The sequence below is a fragment of the Nymphaea colorata genome, chromosome 7 (assembly GCF_008831285.2).
Source record: "Nymphaea colorata isolate Beijing-Zhang1983 chromosome 7, ASM883128v2, whole genome shotgun sequence".
NCBI lineage: Eukaryota > Viridiplantae > Streptophyta > Magnoliopsida > Nymphaeales > Nymphaeaceae > Nymphaea > Nymphaea colorata.
In genome coordinates, this window is record NC_045144.1 from 3850959 (window position 1) to 3877337 (window position 26379).

At 39.5% G+C, this 26379-nt stretch overlaps 2 protein-coding genes across 2 annotated transcripts; one reads left to right on the forward strand and one right to left on the reverse strand.

The window, feature by feature from the left end:
* Window positions 1–709: 709 nt before the first annotated feature.
* Window positions 710–11329, reverse strand: LOC116257665 (chlorophyllide a oxygenase, chloroplastic-like). The gene is made up of 10 exons (XM_050078943.1): window positions 10597–11329; window positions 10244–10477; window positions 7348–7573; window positions 7103–7215; window positions 6692–7004; window positions 5553–5641; window positions 5084–5385; window positions 4792–4883; window positions 3082–3145; window positions 710–2904 (listed from the first exon to the last, which is right to left on the reverse strand). The coding sequence occupies exons 2-7, from the start codon at window positions 10267–10269 to the stop codon at window positions 5319–5321; spliced, it is 834 nt and encodes a 277-aa protein (XP_049934900.1). The 5' UTR covers window positions 10270–10477; window positions 10597–11329; the 3' UTR covers window positions 710–2904; window positions 3082–3145; window positions 4792–4883; window positions 5084–5318.
* Window positions 11330–22686: 11357 nt separating this feature from the next.
* On the forward strand, window positions 22687–25621 carry LOC116257786 (uncharacterized). The gene is made up of 5 exons (XM_031634772.2): window positions 22687–23112; window positions 23261–23510; window positions 23735–23893; window positions 24036–24182; window positions 25313–25621. The coding sequence occupies exons 1-5, from the start codon at window positions 23084–23086 to the stop codon at window positions 25442–25444; spliced, it is 717 nt and encodes a 238-aa protein (XP_031490632.1). The 5' UTR covers window positions 22687–23083; the 3' UTR covers window positions 25445–25621.
* Window positions 25622–26379: the final 758 nt, after the last annotated feature.

A 26379-nucleotide genomic window follows, 5' to 3' on the forward strand; every position in this document is an offset into this window, starting at 1 on the left:
TTTTATCGATTGACAACAGAAACTTGAAATTCTCCTTTTACTCAGGAAGGTACTACGAATAAAGCAAAGGCATTATCATTGTGTGAGAAAACACTTTTAAAAAGTTTTTAAACAGAATTGAAGATTTTCTCTTTTATCAGAGTTCTTGACATCAAATGCTATATCACCAGGAGGAAGGAATTTTACTCCCTAAAGAGAAGGCCTAGTCCTAAAATTTTGTGGGCTGACATTAGTGATACTAGAGAAACTTCATACCAAAAATCAGACGCAAATTCAGATTCCAATCCACAAAGCGAAAGTACAGCTGACTTGTTCAAAAACAAGGGTAGACTTCTCCAGTTCTGATAGGTTTACAATCCCGGGTTAAAAAGACAATATATTGTAAAGAGATGATACCAAAACTAAGCGCTACTTAGCTCTACAAAAAAAATAGAGGATTTAAGGAGACCAAAATTTACAATTTTTTTAACAATTCAGAACAGTTTCTGTAAAAAAAAAGTAGAAAAAATAGTTCTCAAAGACAATTTTTCTTATTGACATGAAGATCTGTAAAACTCACATCAAACTATACTTACATGCAAGAAGATCAAACTAACATAAAACATTTCTACTTCATTATGCTTACAACCAAGATGAAGATACAACACAAGCACACATTGCATGAATAACACAAATAACAAGAGAAACAAATCTAAAATATGTTGATAAAGAATTGATAGAACAATAATTTGGATACAAGTGTCTTATAAAGAGCTTCCCATGCAAACTTTACAGCTACAGGTGAAAAATCAAGGTTTTGATACTGATTTGTATATAGCTGTAAGAAAACATAGAACAACAATTTGGATGTAAGTACCTGAAGTTATCAAGGGTGCACCATTCTAAATGAAAACTGAACAATTTTGACCAGCAAAAAGAAAAAATCTCTACCCTAACAATTACAGTATGAAACCATATATATATATACACACACACACATATGAAAGATCTGCCATAAGATGCATAAGAGCTGTCTACAAGGTTATCCTCTGTCGAGCATTGAAGTGGTTTTCTCACTTACAGAAACCCACTAACAAGATGCTGCTAACAAACATTGGTGACGACTCCAATGATACTGAAGTGAAAACTGCACCTGAAACTGCTGTCAAGGTGAAGATTCAGAATATAAGCATGTAATGCTCCTGCTAGTCAGACCCTCATTTTTGCATCAGAACTATTTCAAAAAAACGCAATAAGCAAGTAATGCTCCAATTAGTCAGACCCTCATTTTTGCATCAGAACTATTTCAAAAAACGCTTATTCTGAAGCTACAATCAGATGTATTTTAGTTTCATGTCAGCAAAAAAAAAAAATCCAAAACCTGTCGTTCTAAACCCATTTCACTAATGACCGAGAGAACTTAAAACAGAGCTTGAACAGCAAAACGTCTCAAGTGTGATGCCAAGCTCCTAATCGCACATTCAAAGCAAAGATTTCTCGAAAATTTACTCAACCTCACCACAAAACCGCCTGCGTTTGCGATTTACAAATCGTCCTTATAAAAGAATTTGAATTATGGCAAATCATGCACTATCCGCTCATGTCTGAAATACTGTTCTGCTGCCAAATTCTCTTAAAACAAAACCTTGTTGGCTTTCATTCTTGGAACAAAGTGTAAGCTCGAAAACGGTCACCAGAAAACGAAAACACCCTTTTCCGGTCACATAAAATAAAAGCCCTTAAAAACACAACGATGGAAAACAAAAAAAAGAAAGCCTAATGATTGCAAAACGACACCAAAAAACACTTTTTTTTTTGCCTTCTTTTTGTTTTGGTTCTTTTTTTCCAGAAAATAGGTTTTGTTGCAGTCCTCTTCGGAACTTATTTGTAACGTATAAAAAACATATTTTTTTCTAAAAAGGAATGCCTATTATATGACAATGTTTTAATCACATTTGAGGTATTTAGATGTACTATAGATCTATGACATCCTTGGAAGAAGCTTCAGGGATCTGCTGGTAGGCCTTGTAAACAAGACAAACTGTTCTCAGATTTGCACAAGACCCCAGTTAACTTGAATGAACGACATTCAAGCATTGTGATGGGGGCTCGCCGAGCTGAGCTATAATTATCTCTTATGAAAAATGAGCCTTCGACCATATTATTTGACAGGCTTGGCTCATGAAAGGAGCGCCAAAGTGAACTCCAACCACCATACAGTAAGGTCTGGCAGAATTATTGCTGCCTGCTGGGAACTTCCCTCAAACTAAAAGGATAAATGTGCTGTGGTCGAGGTGCCTTCAAACAAGATTTAGAAGCATTTCATGCTTTCTTTTAACAGGAAAATCAATGTTTTATGACTAATAATTATATGTTTCGTTTTGGGCACCTGACGTTTGGTGAGCTACTTTACTTACTGCTCCTTATCGCATTTGATTACCTTCAAAATAGTTTCGAGACCACCTAAAGTGCATAATTTACCAAAACTAGACAAAAAAGGAAGGTTCGATACTATGGGGTAGTTTTCAACTTTCCGTAGAAAGTAGAGACAGAAGAGTTGGATTATTGGGAATTATCTAAACCCAAAAAACTAGAATTTGGGTCTACTGTAAATCTAGATCAATGGTCTACTATACATCTACATCAATGGTCTACTTTAAATACACATCAATGGTCACCTAGAAGAACAATTTTAGATGAAATATCAACTTTTCAAGAAAAAATTTAAGTTAGAAAGCAGGAAAAGCAAAAGAACCAACCTTATTGAAGTTCAATGAGAAGAGAATCAGATGGACTTGTAACTATCCTGGAAATATGTGAACATTGTAATATTCAAGTAGTGAGATTACTGTATGCATACCTGAGCTGCAAAGCAACAAACCTTTAGCTATTAACAACCAACTGGATCTGATATTGTGCTTTCCCCTACCATTAAAAACAAACAAAACGTAAAAATTTGAATATTCGAAGAAAGTGATATACCACTAAAGACTACTTTTTGTAAAGAGATTATAGCAAAGTGTGCCAAATAAGCACATGAGACTAACATTAATCCACAAAATATATAATACTAAAAAATATAAAAGATAGCGAAAGTAAAACCTTATCGCTAAGCTTGCTGCAACAGAGTATCCTTCGGTGTTCAACAGTGAAATTTCATGTGTATCTGTAAACAAAATATATAAGATGACAAATACAAAAGAAAGTTGATATATCAAAAAGTTGCAGATGCTAACAAATGAAAAAAAAAAAACACATATCATGAACGTCTAGGATAGGAAGCAACATACGAGCGCATGACTTCAATGAGGCTTGTGCCATCAATTAGGAGTGCATGTAGTGTGTTCTTACTTCTTCATTCCAATAAGAAAACATAACCAGGTAGAACTTTTTTTTTTTTTTGCATGGAACACCGTAATTTGCCACACCATTAAGATTGTTATACCATTAAAGATGAAAGAACAACAACATTATAGATCTGTTCCCATCACACATGCATGTTAACACATGAATGACACATGCATTTGAACTGTATGTGCATGCAAGAGGCACATAAGACATGCATTTGCCATTCATACACATAAACAGACATACAAATGCAAACGAAAGTTTTGTAAATACTTAGGTTGTCTGTCCAACTGTATGAACAGAATGCATATAATGAAGTTCATAAATATTACCTTGTGACAACAGCAGGTACATGCATTGAAGTTAACGCTTATTACGGGTGGAAGCTTAATCCATTTACATCAGATCGAAGTACTACGTGTCTTTATTAGTGATGACCTTACCACCATTTGATTTTTAGAAAAAAAAAAAAAGTGTGCATGTGAAAAAATCGTTTCTAAAGCAGCAGGCAACATTACTGAAGATGTTCATTTGCAGGAGGAAAAAAAGGAAAAGTTGCTAGGTCCAATTAAAAATGCAAACGTTGGCAGCATTAGCAATTTTCATTTGGTCATTTATGCCTTGTTTCTTGTTTGCACGTACAACCTCCACTGTGTCTTCTCTGGATAAATTTTTCATGATAAAGTACAAACAAAAATTGGTGGTTTTTTTCATTACATCCAGCCTTAATGCTGGATCCGTTTCCTCCTTTTATTAATAAAAATGGTATGTACAAAGAATATTCTTTGTGAAAAAAATCTAAATCTTCCCCAGATTACATATTAGATTGGGACACATAAACAAAGAAGCAACATCAACCGAAGGCCATTCCTTATTGAAGACTAAAGAAGAGAAAACTGTTGATTGAAGAATACTCCCTTTGCAGGACACGCCTCCCCTCTAGGCAACTTTTCAGCCACCAGCTTCAATTCTTGTGATTGGAGATTATAAAAATCTTCAACAGACCATTCAAGCTGCTAAGAACCTGTTCTAGAAATGTAGTCTCAGAATGACAACCGTTTTTTCTACTGGTTTAAAAAGTCCAACCCCTAGGGGTCCCGTGTTTTTCCCTAGTTTTTCACATAAGAAGAGACAAAAACAATCTAATTGAGATATAAGTATTTTTTTTGCTTGAGATGTTGATGTAGGGGTATGTCCTGCTGCATTTTAATAATAAATTTAATGGTTGACGGATCCAAATATGTGCAATCCCCAAGTCCGATCATGCTCATTGACTATTAAAAGCCCACGTTTCACAGGATAACCACTTAGCCAAATCTACGATTGGACTCACAGTCTCCACAAAAAATTAGACTCACATAAGAGGCAAGTCGACCACCATTCTGAGCATGCAATACCAAAAACTTAGAAAAGAGGAAAGCAGAAAAAAAAAAAAGAACAGGAGAGTCGAGATCAATAAAGTACCAGAGAGCGGAGGTAAGAAACTGAAGATGTGCATATGGCACCCGTCGTCCAACGAGTCTATCGACGGCTGCGGCTCAAAGTCGTCTTTCCCCCTTCCATCGTTCTCGGTGCCAAAATACATAAAACGTAGAGAGAACCTCAGACAAAGGACAGATTGACATGTTTCTAGTGAAGGAAACCATAGAAAGCAAAGGGAGAAGAAGACGAACAATTGAGAGAGATTTCTCGCCTATAAAACTGAGTTTCCTCATGCAAACATGCTGGATATCATGTCAGATCAAAGTCTTGAAACCTTAGAAAGCGTCAGTTAGAACAACGATAGGAAGGAGAGCAACGTTGATCAGATATGAGGTCCAAACGGTAGGGAGGCGAGAGGCACGATGATCGATCTGCTACTCCGACGAGCGGTGAGGTGGATGGAGAGAGTGATCCGGAATGCTGTCTAGGGTCACACGATCCCTATATGCCTCCCTATATGCGGCTGCCGCTCTTACGAGAAACCCAACATCCACAAAGACTCAAAAGAATCAGCGACCATGTTCTTTTTCTTCTTCCTCTTTCTTCTCTGACAGCGCCCCGTCGCTCTGGTGTTCTCTGGGATGAAAAAAGATGTCAAGGTCAGCGTCGATTATAACTGATGGATTTGGTAACAGTGCCTAGGTTCACAGTTCTCTCGACCCAACGCCCTCTGGAGCAGCCTCCTTCCCTCGCCATCGCTAAGGCACAGTGGGGGAATAGAGAGAAACAGAAGAGGTATTTACCTTCGAAACACGACGGTGGTGGTGGAGGAGGTCGCCGATGGAAAGCGAGCGCCGACAGGAGAGCGAGCAGCGATCGTGGTGGTTGAGGGCTGAAAGCGGGAAAGGCAAGAGACGGTTACGTTCTTAATGAGAAGGTTACTTTCTTATTCTGTTCTTGAAGTTTCCTTCATGCCCGCTCGCTCCACCATCGTTTGAAATTTGGATTTAATTTCATTTGACTTCTTTAAAAAACTTCGGATTTTAGATCGGAGGATACGAAATCAACCCTCGGATCAACATAGAACGCGACCTGATCGTCATCCCTCAAATATATAGTTACTTATACGTATGTCTATATATGGTACATATATGTATTATATATTTGTTACGTATAAGTACAATATATATGTATATTTTGAACTAGTATATATGCAGTATATACATAATAATATATAATCTCGTATATATTATTACATTATACTAGTTGTGATTTACAGGTACATTAAATAAATTTATATATACATATATATTATATGTCATGTACATGTACATATAATAATATGTAATACTTATTTTATAATAATAATATTATATAAAATATATGTATGATACATACATATTCTAATACGTAATGTATATATATATATATATATTCCACATAGGCCAGTTCCAAACATTTGCCCCATTGATCATCCGCTCTTGCTGACCTTCCACAAGCCTTAGATCCTCATTTAAGACCTGCATGCAGTTCTAACATGAAATTCCAGAAGCGACAGTGATGTCATTTTATGACTACGACTTATGCAACCATTAGGTCACGCAAACAGCAAAATCTTGTCAGAATTGTTAGCATAGGCATGCTGGTTTGGGATACAGCTGCAGTTAGAAGTTACCTTAGCGATGATTGTCTCAAGTGCAGTGAAAACAAAGACCAATCTGGTATGATTGATCAGAAAACATACGAATGGAACACCTAACAGTCTCTAGAAAGACAACATAGTATGCAAACAGCTGTTTCTATGTGAGAATGTGAACACAATCACCATTTCCACATTTCTCTGAACGAGAGAAGGGGTTCATCTTCTCTGCTAAATACTCTGCATGCGTGTATGTACACAATTGCATTGCTAAGTTTCTTTGATAAAGAGGAGATGACTTGCCTTTTCTGCAAAATGCCTCCACAGAATTTGCATGAAGGGGAGGTGTTGGAGAAATGGAGCAAAATCAAAAGACATCCTATATAAAAGTCTTGTTTTCTGCCTTGTTGAAGGAAGACACACGTGGAGTTGATGTAGATGGGTGGAGCACTGCCTCGTGTTCTGTCCCTCTAAGCTCCCTGGCTTAGAAATTCCGATGGCTGATATTACCATACAAGGTGGCCCGAACTCCATGTCAATTGGATATGGGTCCCAATGCCCTTGTAGTCCATTTTCTGGTGTTAGGAACTTCACTAGGCTGCAAAGGTCAGTGCACCTTCAAAGTGAACAAAACAAGAATTCTAAGACATTTCCTTTTCCTAATCAAACATTTAATCACAAGGGATTTCTTAAAATGAAGTTCAGCAAATAGACCTTGGTACGCTGCATCCTTTTGCAAAGGTAGATGTGTGAGTGAATGGTGCATGTGCAATATCCAAAAGATTGTCTATAGGCAGCCCATGCTCAATAGGTATCCCCATTGTTATCTGAAAGAACACCACAATGTAAAACATATATGTATCATGCTACTACAACAAGGACAAACTTGATATATGTGAATCCATAAATTTTCATCAATTGAATTTTATGGAATGCCCTGTGGTCGACACTGCTCTAACTTGGCAATGTGCAGACAATCCTACAGTATGGTAGACCATTAACTCCGCATGGATCACAAATCTTGGTGGAGGTTTCAAAGAAGGAAGGGTGGCTGCAGGAGGTGCATCTCCAGGCCTGATCCACACAAATCCATCCTGTTCAAAGCATGGTAGGGATCTTATTCGTATATCCAGCAACCTTGCTGATGGCATTTTCTGACATTTGCGATCAGTTGAAACTCCCAACCTAAGGCAAACCGATTGCTTAGTCAACAGAAGAAAGTTGGGTCCTGTCTTAACAAGAACTTCAGCAAATGCACGATAAACATGTCGCACTTTCAACTATGTACTTGAGAATTTTTAGAAATTTTCTCAAACTATCAACAGAAAAGCTTCAAGTTAGTCTGGACAGATGTATTGCAAAATAAGAATTACTCGAAGCTGATTGAGTTTCCACTAAGGAAAGTTTAATATAGTTTCTTCCACTGTACTAACCATGGTAAGGGCACTGGATATTTCCATCAACTACAGAACCAAGATGAAGAGAACAAGATCTGTGGGCACATGTATTTTGGACACAGCCAACTTTTCCATCTTTCCCACGAAACCACACCCATGGCTTCTCAAAGCAGTCTATCAGAATTTGAATCAAAATAAACAGCATATGTTGTCGTTCTGAATTTGATTACTCTTACGGCATTGTTCTATTCTGTGACCACCAAAGAAGAAGGAATGGTTGTGCTTGAGTCATTCCAACTTTGGCTCCATCGTCAAAAACACACTATTCACCAGTCAAATTCTGGCCCTCCGTCTTCATCTCTCTCTCTCTCTCTCTCTCTCGCTATCCCTTGCAATCTCCTCCACGAAACTGCTTGGCCCTTGCCATATATCTCCCCCCACTACCATATGAGTCTTCATCAAACTTGGATGACGGAAACATAGCATGTTCCTTGACTTGGGCGCGTCTTATAACATATATGTTTGGGTAGTTGCAAAATTTGTTTCACCGTTTTGTCGGTGGCCCCACTTTCCCATGCCATATGCTGATGATCAGCTGTTCAGTAGCTGTTTGCTCTCATTCAGTGAGCCCACTTCCTTTTGCGCAATAAAAGCACTTTATTGGATATAGATATATATCTCTGTGATATCTCTGTCAAGGAAAGGCTTTCATCATCTCCCTCTCCCTGCCAATTAAATGGGCGGCAAACTGAAGGAAGTGAAGGGCATTAATTTAAAGCATAGAGAGTTAGTCACGTCGTTGCTGTCTCTGTCGATGTTTTGTGTTGACCTCCTGATCTTAAACCACCGCCAATCAATTAACAATATGCCCCATCGATTTGCTCCTCTTAAATCACCTTTAACAATATGATATGGCCCATTGATTTTGGACTTCCATTAATATTGGGCAAGTCAAGATTCTCAACCAGAACAAACATGGGGCCCCAGATATATATAATTGACTGGCCTCCAAATAGATATTGCACTTAATTTTGATGTTATCCACATGATGAAATTGCCAAAATTTTGGTCAATGCGCCTATGCAGCCACTTTGGGTCCTCTTATATAGTCTCTCAACTTTTTTAGTGCACCAATTTGGCTACGATTCACAAAGAAAAACTTTGGGAAGACAAAAATCAAGAGCATGTACATTACACTGAGCATGTACATTACAAAAAACTCAACCATTATGGACAGCCACCAAATGTCAGTGAAAATAAACCTAAAAGCTAAACAGAAAAACAATTATATATATATATATATATATATATATATATATATATATATAGTAAAACAATAACATCATTGTACTAGCATACTCAAAATACCAAAGCCACAACCATCATGTGCCGATGAATCGTGGGTTGTCATTCCAAACATAATTCCACATCACCCAAGCATGGACGCACTGTCAATTGCGGATAGGTCATGCATAAATTTAATTTAGAAGACCCAAAAAGATGGGCACCAGTTGTCAAATAGGGTTTTCTAAAATCGGTTGGAAAGAAAAGATTTTGTTGATGGGACAGTTGGAAAGAAAAGATTAGAAACAATGCGCACTTTAAAGCAATCAGCTTAACCGATTGCCAAACCTACCCTCTACTCATTTTTACATAACACAAGGGCACTTCGCCAAATAGAAAACCCGGACCGTTTTTAATTGTTTGGCCATTTGGTAACATGCAGCAGTCAGCTGATCTCAATTGCCTTAATTAAAGTTCAGATTCAAATCCTTCTATCCCATATCAGGTTTGTCAATATAAAATAATCAAGTTTAACCTAAGATCTTAAGATTGATGCACCACCATCAATCTTTTTCCACCAGAACAATAATGAAATCAATTACGAGTGCATGTAGTGTGTTCTTACTTCATTCCAATAAGAAAACATAACCAGGTTGAACTAATTTCTTTCTGCAGAAAACAGTAATTTGCCATACAAATACAAAAGAAAGGCTGATATATCAAAAAGTTGGAGATGATAACTTCATCTAGGACAGGAAGCAACATACGAGCGCATGACTTCAATGAGGCTTGTGGCATCAATTACGAGTGCATGTAGTGTGTTCTTACTTCATTCCAATAAGAAAACATAACCAGGTTGAACTAATTTCTTTCTGCAGAACACAGTAATTTTCCATACCATTAAGATTGTCATACCATTAACGATCAAAGAACAACATTATAGATTTTTCCCTTCACACATGCATGTTAACACATGAATGACACATGCACTTGAACTGTATGTGCATGCAAGAGGCACACAAGACATGCATTTGCCATTCATACACACAAACAGACACACGCCCACGGGGTACCACAGAAGATAGAAGATAAAATGCAAATAGCTTTGTAAATACTTAGGTTAGCAGTCCAACTGTACGAACAGAATGCATATAATGAAGTTCATAAATATTACCTTGTGACAATGGCTGGTACATGCATTGAAGTTAACGCTTATTAGGGGTGGAGGCTTAATCCATTTACATCAGATCCAAGTACTACATGTCTTGATCAATTGTTTTTGCTCACCATCCAAGCCCCCCCCCCCCCCTTATATAACTGCTGATCATTTCCGAGCAATTGGAAGCCGAGGAAGAGAAATTGATATTACGTGATCGTTCTTTTCCATCTTTTTTTGCAGCCAACTCCCCTGTTTCTTTCCAACAAAGACGAATGCATCAATAGTAAGAGCATGACCACGACACTTCATCAATCAAAATCAAAAGAAGAGCTCGCTCGGCGGATCAGAGCCATCACCCCATTACATACCTCTGGAATTTGAGCTTGAAGGACGAAGAGGTTCCTAGATTCATCCAGATTTCTTTCAATGACATCGAAAGCAAAAAAGAGAAAAGATCCTTGGAGTCGTTGTGTCGGGGTTTTCCTGCCTATCAGCGAGGACCTGGGGATCCCTATCATTCATCAGGAGATCGATGAGGCGATCCCGTAGGTCGCTTCTGATTTCGATCATCCCGACTTCCCCCTCTTCAAAGTCGAGACAAGATTGGTACGCTCGCTCACCGTGGGCATTCGTTCAGGTTGCGAGGAATCCCAGTCTCTTTCTTCCCCTCAAAATAGGACAAAGAGATCCTTCTCTCGTTCCCCCCACCCAGTTGCCCCAACGGAGTCAATTCTTCCACTTCTGATGAAACCTTGCCCTCTGGCTCATCCTCGGATACAAAAACCTCATCAGATGAAGAGCTAGAGCTCGCATCTTCTGATGAGGATGCATCCATGGAGACCGGGGCTAGGGCTTTAGGATCTCCCAGGAAGGGCGCTACTGCCCTGACCCTCCTCTGGAGTTGAAAAATAGGTCCTCACTTGCACTAGCATGTTTAGTGTGTCTTCAATCCTTGTTCTCATGGTAACCCATCTTTTTTTTTCTTCCTCCTCTTCATGTTCATTGATGAACAATCTCATAGTATTGTACTTCCCGGATCATATCATACACTTGTGAAAGCTGTGAAAAAAGGACGGCCTGGATCATATCATACATAGTACGAGCGTGAGTGACCACCTTCATCATCTCCTCCTTCCTATCGTATGCTTCTTTATTTAGACGTATGGACGCCCTCTCATTCACCTAAGCAATTGTAGCTGCCCCGGCATGGATGACTCATTCCTTCCGCTAGGCAAGAGGACCACCCGATCACTAGGAAGAAGCAAGCCTATTCCCCTTGAAGTGATCACTAGCTCCTTCCGTCCCTTCCAACGCACCATCGAAAGAGCCTTTCTGAATAATAAGGACTACTAGAGCCACTAAGCGAGCCTTGTCATAGTATACGTGTACGGAAGAAGCCTTGTTCAACCCTTCTTAAAGAACCGTTTCCATTTTCTTTGACGCCTTTTGAATACCACCAACCCAAGGAATTTCTATGATAATGGAGAGAGCTTGAGAGCGGGAAACTACAACTATCACTGACCCCTTCCTCTATGGAATCCGTGAGATCCACCTCTAGTTGAGCAAGCTAGACCCCAAACTCTATCGAGAAAGCGTTTTGACATCCCGACTGACGGATCTGACCTTCATTTGCCCACTTTCATTGGTCCCGTCATGAGTCATGACCCTTCAAGACTATAGGCGGGCATTACAAGATGAAGCTGCTACAGACTATTACCGGTGATAGTCCAGTGGTAAAGTGAAAGACTCTTTCGGGTGTGAGACCTAGCGCAGTGGCTTTAGATCAAACAACTTCTTTTCCGGGAAGCGGTAGTGAAAGTGGGGTGCGACACAATCTTGTTCTAGGCGCTTGGGCGAGTAGCGGTAAGTGAAGGAAGTCCTCAATCAAGTGCAAGTGGTTGATTGACAAACTCTTTTGTTTGGGTCAAGCAAAGAAGCTACTAGCAACAACAGCTTCTTCAATTAGCAAGAAAAGGTCCCTACCTACTTCCGCCTCAATGAGATTGTTTTTTTCTTATCTGTGAGTTTTTTCGCTTTTCACTACGCAAGCGAGAAAAGCGGCTTATGTTTTGTTGATTCAACCAGGATGGGAAAGGGGTTAAGGAATGGTTCATTAGGGCGGGGAGAGAAAGTGGATTGTGGCCTTGCATTCGATTAAGCAACTTATGGATTCCCATCCTGTATGGCACTGAAAACTGTAGGTAAGGAGATGGCACGCTATCCATCGAATTCATGGCTAATCACCGAAACCCAACAAGGAAGGGAGGGGTTCTGACGACAACAACCACCACCACTCTGAAGGCTAAGGCGGCGGCTAAGGCGAGAAGCACATTACTTTCTTTCATTGATCGGAGACCATTCTGATAGTGGAGGGCGGGAGATTCCAAAATTGCTGCCTCTCGCTCAACTTGGAATGAACAAAGGTGGTACCGCGTGTCACCCGAAAAGAGATAGGACATGAGGATCTGAAAGAGAACGGGCCCAACGGCCAGCTCTATAGGTTAGCTTATTCCCAGACGAACCAGCCCATCCATCGAAGCTTGACGAGCTTTGGAAGGTAGGCCTGGTCCCCAATAAATGTTTGATCGTTCCTCACTATCCACACACTGTGCTATTAGACTCCAACGTAGAAGAATGATTTTCCACCTGGCGCTAGCGCCATCTTCCCCTAACCGGGTGGGGAAGCAGTACCGATAGTCCCCGTTCTGACAGCCAGGCCAGCACCTATCTCTATTTCTCTTCATCCAGCTACTGGAATCGCACATCAGCCTTTTTTCTTCCCGCAAGACACTCTTTGCCCACACCAAGTGGATAATGAATGACCAATTATCATAGTCATATCCCATCCCACTAACCCGAAAGCATGAAAAAAATCATGCCAAGCTTGCCCAATCCTGTAGCCTTTTCTTCCCAAGAGCTTTAGTAAACAGAAACATATCAGCCAACTGAGACTTCCCATACGGCCTTTGTAGTTACCTTGTCTCTCACAAAATGACAGTCTACTTCCATATTCATTGTCCTCTCCTCATGGAAGACTGGGTTGGAGGAAATCTGTATCGCTGTGTCTGATTATCACAGTGCATGTCCATAGGAAGTTTCACATCGACCCCAACCTCCGTCATGAGAGTTGTTCACCAAGCTAGTTCACATGCTGTATGCACCATAGCTCTGGCACTAGATCTTGCCAAAACAGATTGCTTCTAACTCTTCCAAGTTCCCTCCAATGTCACGTTCTTATATTAGCAAAGCCCAAAAAGCCGTCGCAACTTTCAATGGCATGAGGGAACACCCTCTATGTGACTGCTTTGACTATCAGACGGGCAAAGCCCACAAAGCACTCGCAAAGCGAAGCGTGAGGGTCGCTGGGGGCTTTGCTCCTTACTCATCAAAGCCTCAAAACTCAGATGCGGACTGGGCTGGTTCTCCTAGTGACAGACGATCTACTTCCGGCTACTGCACCAGTCACGTCACGAGCAAAGCCCTCATTTCTAAAGCAGCAGGCAGCATTACTGATTGAAGACTAAAGAAGAGAAAACTATTGATTGAAGAGTACTCCCTTTCACTACTAAGGCTTGGAGATATAGGATCCAACATGTGGTGAATTATTGGTTATCAACCCATATTTACCCCTCATTACAAAAGAAAGGGCTGACGGAAGGTCTTCTGACTTAAGTTCATATGAGGCTTCTATTGGTTGACACCTCATGTCAACCCATGTGCAAAGAATCACAAATGGTTTGTTTTCCTTTTTTTTTAAAATACGACTCACTCATATGAAACATCAACTGCATTTGCCCAATTTGAAAAAAGAGTTGGGGTTTGAATTTAAAATAATAGCACCTTATAGTTTTGCTTACACAAAACAAACTTGCATAAAAATACACATGTAGGCCACAGACAAAGGGATAAATTATACCTCTTAAAGTAGGTTGAAGAATGAGAAGATAGTATACATACCCATTTCATACCTGTTTAGCCTCAAGCCAACCGAGACCCAACTGGTAATCTTCCAAGCTACAACAGTCTCAACAAATCCTTGTGCCTTCTGGCATAAAAGCTCAATTAAACAATCAAACTAAAGAATCAAACACAACTAGATTATTCGATTCTATCCCACCTATCTAATTGCACCTTCCTTGCATGTTAAACTCATTAGAGAGTTCAAACCAAAAAAGAAGCAATTTAAAAAAAATATGAACAGAAACTCACCAAGAAAATGAAGAAGTGAACCTATATTTGCTAGCCAAGTTGAACAGTTTCTCACTAACTACAAGATAATACACACACACACACAGACTAAAAAAAAGAAAAACCAAAAGTACAAGACTTTTCACGAGTGCCCCGAAATATTCCAAATTCTAGAAAGGAAATTAAGAGAAATCACTGCTCTCTAAACTAACTGGACCTAGGGTAGAAGGCAACTGAAAATAAACAAATTTGAAAAATTGTGAAAGATGCCAAACCACTCTTGATTTAAGGCATCTAATGCATACAATAGCAGATATCAAACCTAAAATCCTGACTCAATTCATGTAATAGCTAGATCAATTAATTGCTGGAAACTTGTCTGTTTGCTCCAAGCAATTTCTGCTCATATACGTATTTTCTCAGAAATTTATAGCAAAAGTACTCTATGACTGTGTTCAACATGAATTTTGCAACCACTGGGTCAAATCAGATTCCATGCAATAAAATTAAGTTAGACACAATGGGTAACAGATCTTGGGAAGCCAAACAAATCAATTATCCAAGTAAAGTCAACCAAGAATCCACAGTTTTGGAATTTGTTCCTGCAGGTCTGGTCAGGAGACTTTGTTGCAGTTTCTTTCTTCCTACCAATGCTAATAAACAGAAGGTACAAACAAACTCATCAAACCGTTTCCTAAGCAAACCTTAAAAGGAAAAAACAAGGATACAGTCTTGCCTTCATAAGAAAACAAGTTGAGACAAATTGGCAACCACCAGACAGCAAAGTATTTTACACTATGAAAAATTAAAATGGAACGAGCTTTTAGGTTCCATCTAACTGTAGACCAGCTAGATTTTCAACTGCATAGACTACAGCCAGGACCACCAACAAGTCGGACCTGCAGCCAGTCCAGTAGGGATGTCAATGGTCTGTTTTCACTCACTGATCTAAGTCCTCCTCGCTAGCTTAGAAACAGAACCAAGATGACGGGATCTGTATTCAGTTTGTTGTGTCGTGTCCTGGATACATGTTCATGATGCAACAAGGATCTCATCCCCATGTAAATTTTCAAATTTGAACCCAGTTGAAGCAGAATTTAGTACCAACATTTAGAAACACACCAAATTTTCAAATAAGTAGTGTTTTTCACCTTTCGTTTTTGTATGTGCTATGATTCTTTCCTAGTATTGTTTCTATTTGTTGATAGAAGGTTTACTAGCATTGAAGATATAGTTCAAAGAAAACAAAATCTAAAACAGAATAAGGTAAAAACTAAGACTCGCAATCAAAGTCATAGAGGAAAAATTTGTCAAAAAATGAATAGCATCAAAACCTACTGCTCCATGTGCTGCTTTCTGCTGGCAGGAATCAGAAGTAACGACCCAAACTTTTGGGCAACCATCCTCCTTCAGAGCTACAACCTGTACAAGGTAAGTGAATTAGAATCATATTATCGGGTGAAGAAGAATACAAAAAAGAAGAAGATGAAAAAAGCAAGTTAAATTGATAGTAGAAAAGTTGTAATGTAGTCATAAAAAAAGGTCAATGCCAAAAGGCAAGAAATTAGAAGATGTTGAATAAAACTTCACTATACAAGAGATGTGCTCCCAATGCAATCAAACTTGGAAAATTGGATAAACATCTTGAAAATGGAAAAACTGAATAGAGAATGAAAGAGCCGAGAGTCAAAAAGCTTCACCGTTGAACCAGAGTAACTCCAAACTCATGAACATGTTAATAAAAATAGAAGATTTATGATTTCTACTTGTACACTCATTTGCATCACACTAGGAAAAAGTGAAGTGCTCTCCATGCAGAGCATCACAAATTTTTGTTTCCAATGCCTTTCAAGAGCAGGATCTCACTATCCAAGTAAAAAATATAGAGGAAACAAAGACTGCACATTACACTTGACACCTGAAAGCTGCTGAAAGTACCTTTAAGATGTAGCAGCTCATACTGTTTGTATACAAACATCATGAAAATTACATGAAATGAAAGAAAAATAGACAAATATATATATATATATATATATATTAGCTCCTTTTCAATCCATGCATCAGCACATGTTTCACCTGTGAAAATGACATCAACACTGAAACCAAGAAAGAGAAAGAAAAGTTAACATTACCAAGGTTGATAAACAGAATCTTTAACTCATTTATTTGGAGACAGAGTCCACACCACAATGCATATCCTTCAAATAATTTTGATTTTGGTCTCAGCCATAAAGGTTTGGCATAAAAACCATTGCTCAGCCATCATCTTCTACTAGCAATTTTCAGATGGACACATGCAAATTGTCAGATAATGGTGGCATTGTCCGGCCAGTATTAAACCAAAAGAATGAAATACACAATAAAATAACAAACAAATGAAAAAGAAACATATTACCGACACACACACCTGTGCAACCATAACTCATAGTTGACATGCTGACCACTTAGATGCGATGCTCCTGTCATAGACGCAACCAGTAGACCCAAGAACTTGATCAAGTTTTATTTATCAAAAGAATTGAGCAAAGACAGAAAAAATAAAAAACCAAGCAACTATGTGAACAAAGCTTCTAAACAACCCATGCCACAATGAAAGTGAAAATTAACATGACAAGCACTATGCTGAAAACCCACTAAAGCAGAAAATACAATAAAACGATTGAACTACTATAAATCAATCCAACACTTGCCCAACTCAGCAAAACTAAAACAATCTAACTAAGAAAGAATATGATCCTACTGAAAATAAATGAAACCAATAACCTTGACCTATACTGGACAAGTACAACACCTAAGGCATCTACTCAACTAACATACAAGTACAATACCTAAGGCATCTACTCAACTAACATGACACAAGAAGAAACTGAATACTAAGCTTCTAAAGACATGAAGGACCCTGCTAAAGCAAAGGCACGACTGGATACTTGATGACGATGAAGAATACCTCCACCCTTGGCTGCTCATTTTTGTTATTGAAAAAAGCATACGCCAGCCAAGCGGAAGAAAGGTGAAGAAAGGAGGGGGTAGAGGAGAAAAAGATCGATCAGTGGAAATGGGTTAGGCAAGAGATATGGGGCTTTCCACCCCCCAGATAATAAATGAATCCATGGACAAAACTCATAACACTTTGACAAAAATGTTATAATTCAAAAATCGACCAGTTCTTTTGAAAAGAGATAGGAGGTTTTTTATGACAGTCTCAACCCTAAGTCTAGGTTATACTGTTGAAGAAGACAATCAATTAAGAGGGAATAATGGGTCAGGTTCCCAAATGATCTGCCTCTCCCAAGATAGAGGAAAAGACGGACAAATTGTCACATTAAGCATAATTGGCCTGTGTTTGAGGAGTTTCATCCATTCCAAGAACGGCCTAGTGGTTTGGTAATGAAATGACAAACACCTTTGAAGACCAAGGGGATTGGTTAGTTCCTCATATGCCTAGGAGGCCTCGAAACATAACAAGAGATGTCAAGTTTTTACTTTAAAATAGTTCAAAATAATCAATTTAACTCATAAGCTTGAATGCTTGTGTTGTACAAATAACATGCCCTTCGTTTCTCCATAGTACCGTACAAGCATCAGGATTAATTTCGCATCCATGCCATCGTATCTCTAGAAGGGATATCATTCAATTTCCAAAATATGAACATAAAAGAATCACCCTCAACATCTTAGGTAATCAAAAAGAGGAAAAGATATTGACCCTATAATTACACATCCACGAAAGATTGTCACATTCAATTCCTGCGAGTTCAACCTTCATGCTTTTCATCTCTTGGCAGGTACCTTTTGCTCTTTTTTTTGCTTTTTTTTTTTGCATTCGACTTTTTGCCTTTCGATTTTTTTTTTCTTGTTTTTCTTTTCAGGCCGACCTTCACCTTTGAGGGAATACCTCACCACCCCAAAGGCTACTACGAAGCTCCACCCCTTTGGTGGATATGTGTAGCTTTATCACGTGTCCCACCTGTTTCAACTTACGGGTGTTCGACGAGCAAAAGGTTCATAAGTCATTATCTTCGCGGAATAGACATAAATCACCTATATGCCTACCCGGTACTCTTGATTACTGACCTAGAGTAACGACTACACAAGCCCCGAGCCCATCTCTCAACTCTCATTTTGCTACTTGCAAAGATCTTATAGAGCATTGTGGCTTCTCTCTTGGGATATTTTCCTCCTAAATCCTTCTAGATGCTTAATCACTAATGTCAATTGCATTTCCTAGTCTTGACTTCATCAACTTCATAGGATTTTTCTTTATTGCACATATCCAAGACTTTTCATTTTTCCTCTTCCATTGATTGGTAACAAGAACTTGAAATTTTCTCCTTTCACTCGGGGAGGTACTAAAGATAAAGCAAAGACATAATATTGTGTGAGAAGACAATTTTAAAAGGCTTTTAAGCAAAATTTAAAATTTTCTCTTTCACAAAAGTTTTTGACATCAAATGTTATGTCACCGGGAGGAGGGAACTCTACTCGCTAAAGAAAGGGTGATTTCAAAACAAGATGGGTTGATTTGTAGAAGAACGAATTTCCATTTGTTCACCAACTCCCATAAAAGTAGAGCCTTTTACACAAAAGGTATCAAAAGGTGACCAGTTTCCATAACATTAGGTGATTAACTGAGTGGGAATTTCGGAAATGGTTTGAGTTAAGCTCTTCTCTTTTCTCGAAAGAAACCCAGGAAAAACCAATCATATGCAGCCAAATTTATAAAATCATTGGGTAAATGACAATGGAAACTACGGGTTTGGACTCTCCTAGACTCAGAATATAAGGTTATCCACCAAAGTTTTGACTAGTTTTGTGTTCTGGTTACACAAGGACTTTGTGAAATGATGATTTTGCAAAAGGATAACAACACAAGGGACAAGTTCTCCTCGAAGTCTCTTTATAAAAACAGAGCCTTGTGGCGGACAAAATTCCCCAAATTCTCATGTTGTAAGGTTTCCTTGCAGAGGGTTTGATCATTGATTATCAAGGAAAAATGTCTAAACCAACAACTCACTCTTCTAGCCAACTAAAAGGCCACTTTTAAGACTGAGTTGGATTGGATTGAATGGTTTGAAATGCTTTTAATCAAAGCTCATGTGCAAGATGAAATGGAAGAAATGGCTCCCCAAGATTTCTCTGCCCGTGCATACACCTAGAAAGGTCCTAAGAATATGACTCTAATTATGGTTTTACTATCCAAAAATCAATAAAAAGGTATGATAAACCATAGACTACACCCTTGGCTAGAAAGCACAAACAGAACTTGCTAAGATGCAACCCTGTTAGCATGAACACTAAAAAGCAAACTGCATAAATCAAAGCAAAACCACCATGCACATCCTAAAATGAGAAAGTCTAAAACCTGCTATAGACCACTACTTAATGAATTTCTGCTATATCTTCAAAAATAACGAAGCAAACGAATTGATAAAGCGAACGGGTAACCACATCGAGCATGTAGATACAGAGAGAAAGAGAGAGATGACCAGAATGGCTTGGGCACCAAGAGCCAAGGCTTTCAACATGCCTGTCCAATGCCTAATTCCTCCATCAAGTAGAACAAGAACTTTACCAGCGATATTGAACATGGAACAATTTTGTAGAGACCTCCCAAAAGTTGAGATTCACAGTGAGGAGGTTGTGTACGGATATCATTCTCCATCATGATAACAGCGAGGAAATGGATACATATTGCACTAACCAGCAGTTCAAGGATCCTAAAGAAGACCAAAGAGCACATCAGTGTCCCACTTAAGCCTTCCCATCCCAACAGAAAGAGCAAAGCAGACTAACCCTAATCTTCCATGCAGGCAAATTAATGTGAATCGTTGTTTTTAGGGGGGAATGTAGACACTGGGAAGGGAACAATGGCATCAAATGTTTGCAAGATAGTACAACAGAAAATTCAATAATTCTGCATAAGGATTCAAAACGGAAGGTACATTCAAAAGGTCTCCAAAGTCACAAAACCCACGCTTAGGAGCAACTGTCAACGAATGTATTTAAGAGATTATGCAAAATGACTTCCAAGATTTAAGTGACTTTAACATTGTACAGACATTCAGAAATCCCCAGTTACTTGGAGGAGATTCTGCACACAAATCCTTTAGAATCATCACTTCCTTGTGAAGAAACAACTGCTAAATTACTACAATAAAATGTGAGCATCCGTTGTATAAGCAAGACCATCAATACAAATTAACCAAAGCAAGCCTCCTCAAGATGTCAAACTCTCCTCCACGCATATACGAAACAAATGCAGATCCAGGAGTTTGCACACACAAATTCTTCTGCCAAACAATGCAGTAATTAAAAAGCATCACTATCCCAATCTAATCATCCTAAGACACTAAAACATCAACAAAAAAATTGATGGTTTGGCAATTAGGTGAATGTATATCTGGCCGTTATAAAACGATAACCTCCATTAGCCAAAAAAGTCCAGTTACATGATTTCCTGTAGGTAGGTCCAGGTTGAACATTTATTATATGAATTATTATCTCAATGCTTGGTGAAATCTCATCAGACTGCATGCTGCTTTGATGCTTATGTCCACGATGCCTTATAGTTACAAATTTGTTTATGATCATTCTCCACACCATTGGTCTCCATAATCTCCTCTAATTCCTTCTCTATTGATGTATTGCACATTAAAACGGTGCTCAAAAGGGATAGAATTATTATTATGTATGTGCGTAACTGCTTACTCTTAGACGATTTTGTTATGATCAGTTTGGTGGTTTCGACTTATGAATTTTGCTTAATATCTTGATCACTTATGAATTTTGCTTAATATCTTGATCTTGCCTTATCCCGACGGCACTAGAAGGGAAGTCAAAACTGCTAGCCTCATAATCATTATTCCGAAATCTAGAAAATGCTAATATGTGATCTCTGGTGATGGTTTTCTGTTTAGATGCCGATCGTGTAAAAAAAAAAAAGGCATAGTATTGTCATTGTAGCTGTAATTGACGTGTGGACATGGTGAGTGCAGCTTCACAAAAGAAACTCAACGAGGCATGCTTGAATGTTCAGATGCAGCAAACCGACTCGCTGCCCTCAGGCAGGTTGGTTTTCACCAATATTGAAGACGGTATTAAGGAGGCTGTGGACAGTTTGCGGGACAGATCAGGCTCCCTTGCCTCTTCTTGATTGGCCGGTTGCTGTTTTTCGTTTGAGCAGATTATTTGTCAAGTTTGCATGTCGACCTTTTATTAAGCATTTAAAGAAAAGTTTATTATCCTGACAAAAGTAAAACATTTACTCCTATAAGTTGACGCATGTATAGACCAGTCTTCTGCTCCTCGACTTCCAATCAAGGGCTTCTTCTGAATGAGGTGTTCATTTCTTCTAATGTTTACCGGTAGATGACTTTCCTTTGCCCAAAATCGCTACATTCTTCAGCGATATCGTCAAATTTTTATAGCTCTTGGAAGCGATCCAGATTTGTTGCATCCCATTAGGCGGCGTAGTCTTACTCTCAAGTCTTGACAGCAAAAGTTGGTAGTATCTGTGCGGGGGACCTTCTTTTCACAAGAAAAGAAAAAGAAAAACGAATTACGGTACTGATTTTTGAAGGGTGAGGCCCACGGGAAGTTGTCATTGTGTTAGATAGCCGAGCAGTTTGGAGGACCAGACTCGTTAAAGCACCGGAATCTGGCAAGGAATAAAAACCACGTCATGTTGTAGAGGTGGACACCAAATACAGACGGCAAATTTGGAGTTGAGAGAGCAGAAGGCTGATGTAGTAAGGCTATCAAAGGCGCTTCCGCAAGATTGTGGCATTTGATTCGTCGCATTTTGGGTTGCCTGTGCTCCCTTCCCCCACTTTTCCTCTCTCTCTCTCTCTCTCTCTCTCACGTCCTTTATCTTTGGCACGTGAAAAAAGCAGTTTTGGCAGTCTTTGTTACATGGCATTTTTCAGGAAAAAGGGGGGTCAGATTCCACAGAGGGCAGTGCACCCACCATGTGCTTCTCCTTCCATAACAACTCATTTTAGCTAACTCCATCCATTGCCTCGTGATCTCTACCTGTGAACAGGCAAGTATTTATCCCGCACTCACGTTGATGCATTTGGGGTTTCTCTTTTTTTTTCTTCATGTCTACCTTTTTTCTTATTGGCAGTTGACTTGTTCATCCTTATTTTAGGAAACAGACAAATGCACCTCCATTTTATCCATTTCAACTTTGTTTTTTTTTGTTTTTTTTGAATGGAGAGGACACAAATGTTTTTCTGAAAAAAGCAAAAAAAATGAATAAGATGAACTAATGTTTAGGTAATCTTTTAAACAGACGATCTTATTTTTGCTGATAACATGAGTTTGGAATGCTGCCAACAACAGTTGCATCGGCAAAGGATGGCGGATTTTTGCTAGAGATGAGCGAGGAACAGATTTCTATATATAGTTGCCATCAGGCAGCCCTCTCTTTCTTTCTCTCTTGCCATAAATAAAATATGTCAAAAGCATAGTGGAAGTTGCGGGGCGCACGTTACATCGACCAAACTGCACATGAAACTGCCGGGAGGAACAGAATCATTGACGTTGCACGTGCTTTGCTTCCATAACCACTGAGTTCTTTGGGGGGCTGAAGACCCATAATCTATCTTTCTCCCTTCTTTTTCCAACTTCAATCGATGTGGGAACAGTGCACAGTAGTACCGAAACATGAGTAAAATGGAGGCCCGCAGAAGCTGGTAAGAACTGAAGCTATGTCTTCTTCCCCTGCCATCACGTTCTACTACTACTGCCACCACCACCATCGTCCTGTTTCCATGTGTTTTAGCCTTTCAGGGCTTTTAATAAGCTGTTGGTGGCGGCGTGGCCGTCCGTCGATGTGCGTAGGTCAATAAGCGAGGAATCCCTGCGAAGGTACGTCCACTACGCTAGTGAGAGTTGCATACAAGACCTCCTATCGGCGTCTGACCCTTCCAAAGTGGACGGATGGAAGGTTGTCGCTCTCAATGCCGGCGGAGTCGAGATTTCCAAGAGAGACTCCTCTGGCTCTCACCCCGTCTTTCGCAGTCGTTGGCTGCTCAGATCCGTCTCCGCTCAGCAGTTCATAACAGTAGCCAATGCAATAGATGCCGCAAGAGTGAGTTTCTGAACCGTTCATGCTTCTTACTCACTTTCCCATTTTCTTTCCCCACTTTCACCTTTTCCTTTGCTTTTGTAAATAAACCGACGAGTACTGAGGACAACGAAAATGAGACGTGAATTTGATGATCGGAGAGTCTCTCCGAAAGGGAAGGTTCATAATTTTCCATTTGTAACATAGCATATGCATATGATCGGCATGGTTTCTATGTCTTGTTTCAGCAATGGGATCCTGATCTGGTGGAAGCCAAGTACATAAAGGATATTAATGACAATCTCAGCATCATCGCTCTCAGGTTCGGCGATGCTTCCAAGCCACTTTTCAAGAATCGGGAGTTCATCGTCTACGAAAGGAGGGAGACCATGGCCGACGGTACCCTGGTGATTGTCCTTCCTCCTTATGGTCATTCTCTCTCTCTCTCTCTCCTGTACCCATCAAAGCAGAAAGTCAAAAGCGTATGCTTCCGCCCATGGTGTGCATTAATGTAATCAAGCTGATGTCTGTTTCTTGGTGTATTAGCAGGTTGTGGCGGTGGCGTCGTTGCCGAAGGAGATCGCGGCTGGGTTGCAGCCGAAGAGGGGCAAAGCGATCAGGGGATTGCTTCTTCAGTCGGGTTGGGTAGTTGAGAAGGCCGACGACGACGCCTGCCTGGTCACCTACGTCCTGCAGGTACCCAAACCCAACCCCAACCCAGCTAATCTGAATTTAGTTGAATAATTGATGCGTCACTTTGGCTAAGCTCTCTATCCTGTAACTATTTTTTTCTCTTCATATTTCGTCCAAGATTTAGATCCAAGTGGCTGGCTGCTCATTCTGACATTTGGTAAAATGATTTGACCAGCATCCTTATGATTTACAAATCATATACTTTCTATCGATGACATTATGTTACTTTTACTAAGAACATCATCTTTGATAAAACGAGAATATAAAGTTTTATTTTTCTTATGAAATGACATTCTCATGGTGAAACAGTCATACCGACTTCGTTGCATCCCCTTTGTTTGGCCTCGATCGTTTCGGGCCTACCTTTTCCCCGCAATTTTAGAAAGGGGATCATGTTTTCTGATTTTCCTCATTCAGACCTCACGTTTCATGAAAACTGCCAAATAAGGGCCTGCAGGAGCTGCAGTTTGCTTGCTTTCGTTAAACATTCTAAAATATCAAGGATATAATTAAAATTCGCATGTAGTAGTAAAGCTAAAACAGCATGGACGACTGAGGGCGACGTAATTGACATATTCACTAATTTCTGAAAAAGTGGACAGCACGCTGAAGTAATGTTGTTCCTATACTTGCATGGCAACTAAACAAGGACCATTTTAATAGATGAACTTAACATCAAATAGTAATTCTGGACAAACATAAACAACTTGGCAATTATATATATAATATCGGTCGATACAACATCTTAAAAAATTAGATCTAACTTCTCCTTTTCAGAAAGTTTCTGTTTCCCTAATTGACTTGTAAAGATGGGTAAACCGAGGCGTCACAGGTTTACGCCATCGGTTGTCCGGTGTTTGACGTTTACATTTAAAAATTCTAACTCCCCATATAAATAGGTGCAGCATCTGCTGAAAAATGTAAGTATAAAGAAAATAATCAAGATTAGATATGTAGATCGGATTTTATAAGGCATAAAAACTAATTAGACTATCTAGGCTACCGATATATATCGGGCGTTGCTAATTTTACGGTTAATCAACATCTTTGTGTGCATGCATGAGAAAACAATGCGCATTGATGAAAGCAAGCGAGGAGATGACCCCTGTTTGTATGTGGTATGTTTCTGGCAGCTGGATCCTGCTGGTTGGCTACCCAAGTTCTTGGCAAACCGGCTCATCACAAAGCTTGTCATGATCATCGACGACCTGAAGAATCTGGTTGAAGAATGCCCGCCCCTTGATGGTAGTTCCCCTTCCTCATAGACCATCATCACTTTCAGCCACGATGTTAACAAGGATCATGTACCATGTGCAGCCTGCCAGTGCCATGCTTGTCCTTGTCGCCATATACACATAACTCAATATAGTGTGTGCGTGTATACATAAGCAGAATGTAGTGTATGCACCCTGACTATACATAAGCAACTTGGCTTACTGTCAGCTCATGCAGACATGATAACAAAGCCCAATTGAGTGAGAGTCTACAGAGAGAAAACAACCCCCTTAGCCGCATCAGTATTTGAAAAAGGTTTCTTTTCCACTGTCTTTTACACTTTGTAGGGGCTCCGGAGAGAGCATTTCAATCTTTCGAGCACCTCATCACCTTGTTTGTGTTTTAAGGCCCCAACGTAATGCTTGTTTGAGGCAGCAAGCGTTCATGAACTTTTCAAAGAAGGTGAAGCAAACCCCCCAATTGATTGTCTGAATCAAGTGAAGTAACCGAAAGTCTATGAGATCCAACTGCTGACGTTTTGGAATTCTTTGTGATCAATCAGTACTTCCAACAAAATATGGCTCCAGTTCCAAGTTCATGACATGGAACCGAAGTGACAAATAATTCAAAGAATTCAATAGGTGTTTGCTTATATGCATGCAAGAAAGCTGCACTGGAGAATATATTTTTAGCTACAAGTACGTAGCATTAGACTACCTGTCTTCCCACCAGTCAATTAGGTCACATGCTTCGCTTTCTTTTCTGGTCCAGAAGTCTGGATTGCAGATTCATATGATCTTTTCTTGCCTTCAAAACACCCTCACCTCAAGTGGAGGGTGAGGCGTCCAACTTCGCACCAATGGTGGCCTCACATGTGAGGCGTAAGGCGTCTGTTTCCAGGCTCAATGTGTTTGTTTTTAGCTTTTCAATATTTTTTTAAGAAGAAAATTACAGAAAGACGTTCAACTTTTGGACAAATGACCGC

Excerpts from the sequence above, each read along its gene's own strand:
- LOC116257665 (XM_050078943.1), bottom strand. The coding sequence starts at position 10,269 with ATGCATGTACCAGCCATTGTCACAAG. Across the intron at positions 7,574-10,243 it reads GTACCAGCCATTGTCACAAG|GTTGGGAGTTTCAACTGATC; the intron begins GTAATATTTATG and ends GGTTTGCCTTAG. Across the intron at positions 7,005-7,102 it reads AAAGGATGCAGCGTACCAAG|GTGCACTGACCTTTGCAGCC; the intron begins GTCTATTTGCTG and ends TTCACTTTGAAG.
- LOC116257786 (XM_031634772.2), top strand. The coding sequence starts at position 23,084 with ATGAGTAAAATGGAGGCCCGCAGAAGCTG. Across the intron at positions 23,511-23,734 it reads ATGCAATAGATGCCGCAAGA|CAATGGGATCCTGATCTGGT; the intron begins GTGAGTTTCTGA and ends GTCTTGTTTCAG. Across the intron at positions 23,894-24,035 it reads CCATGGCCGACGGTACCCTG|GTTGTGGCGGTGGCGTCGTT; the intron begins GTGATTGTCCTT and ends GTGTATTAGCAG.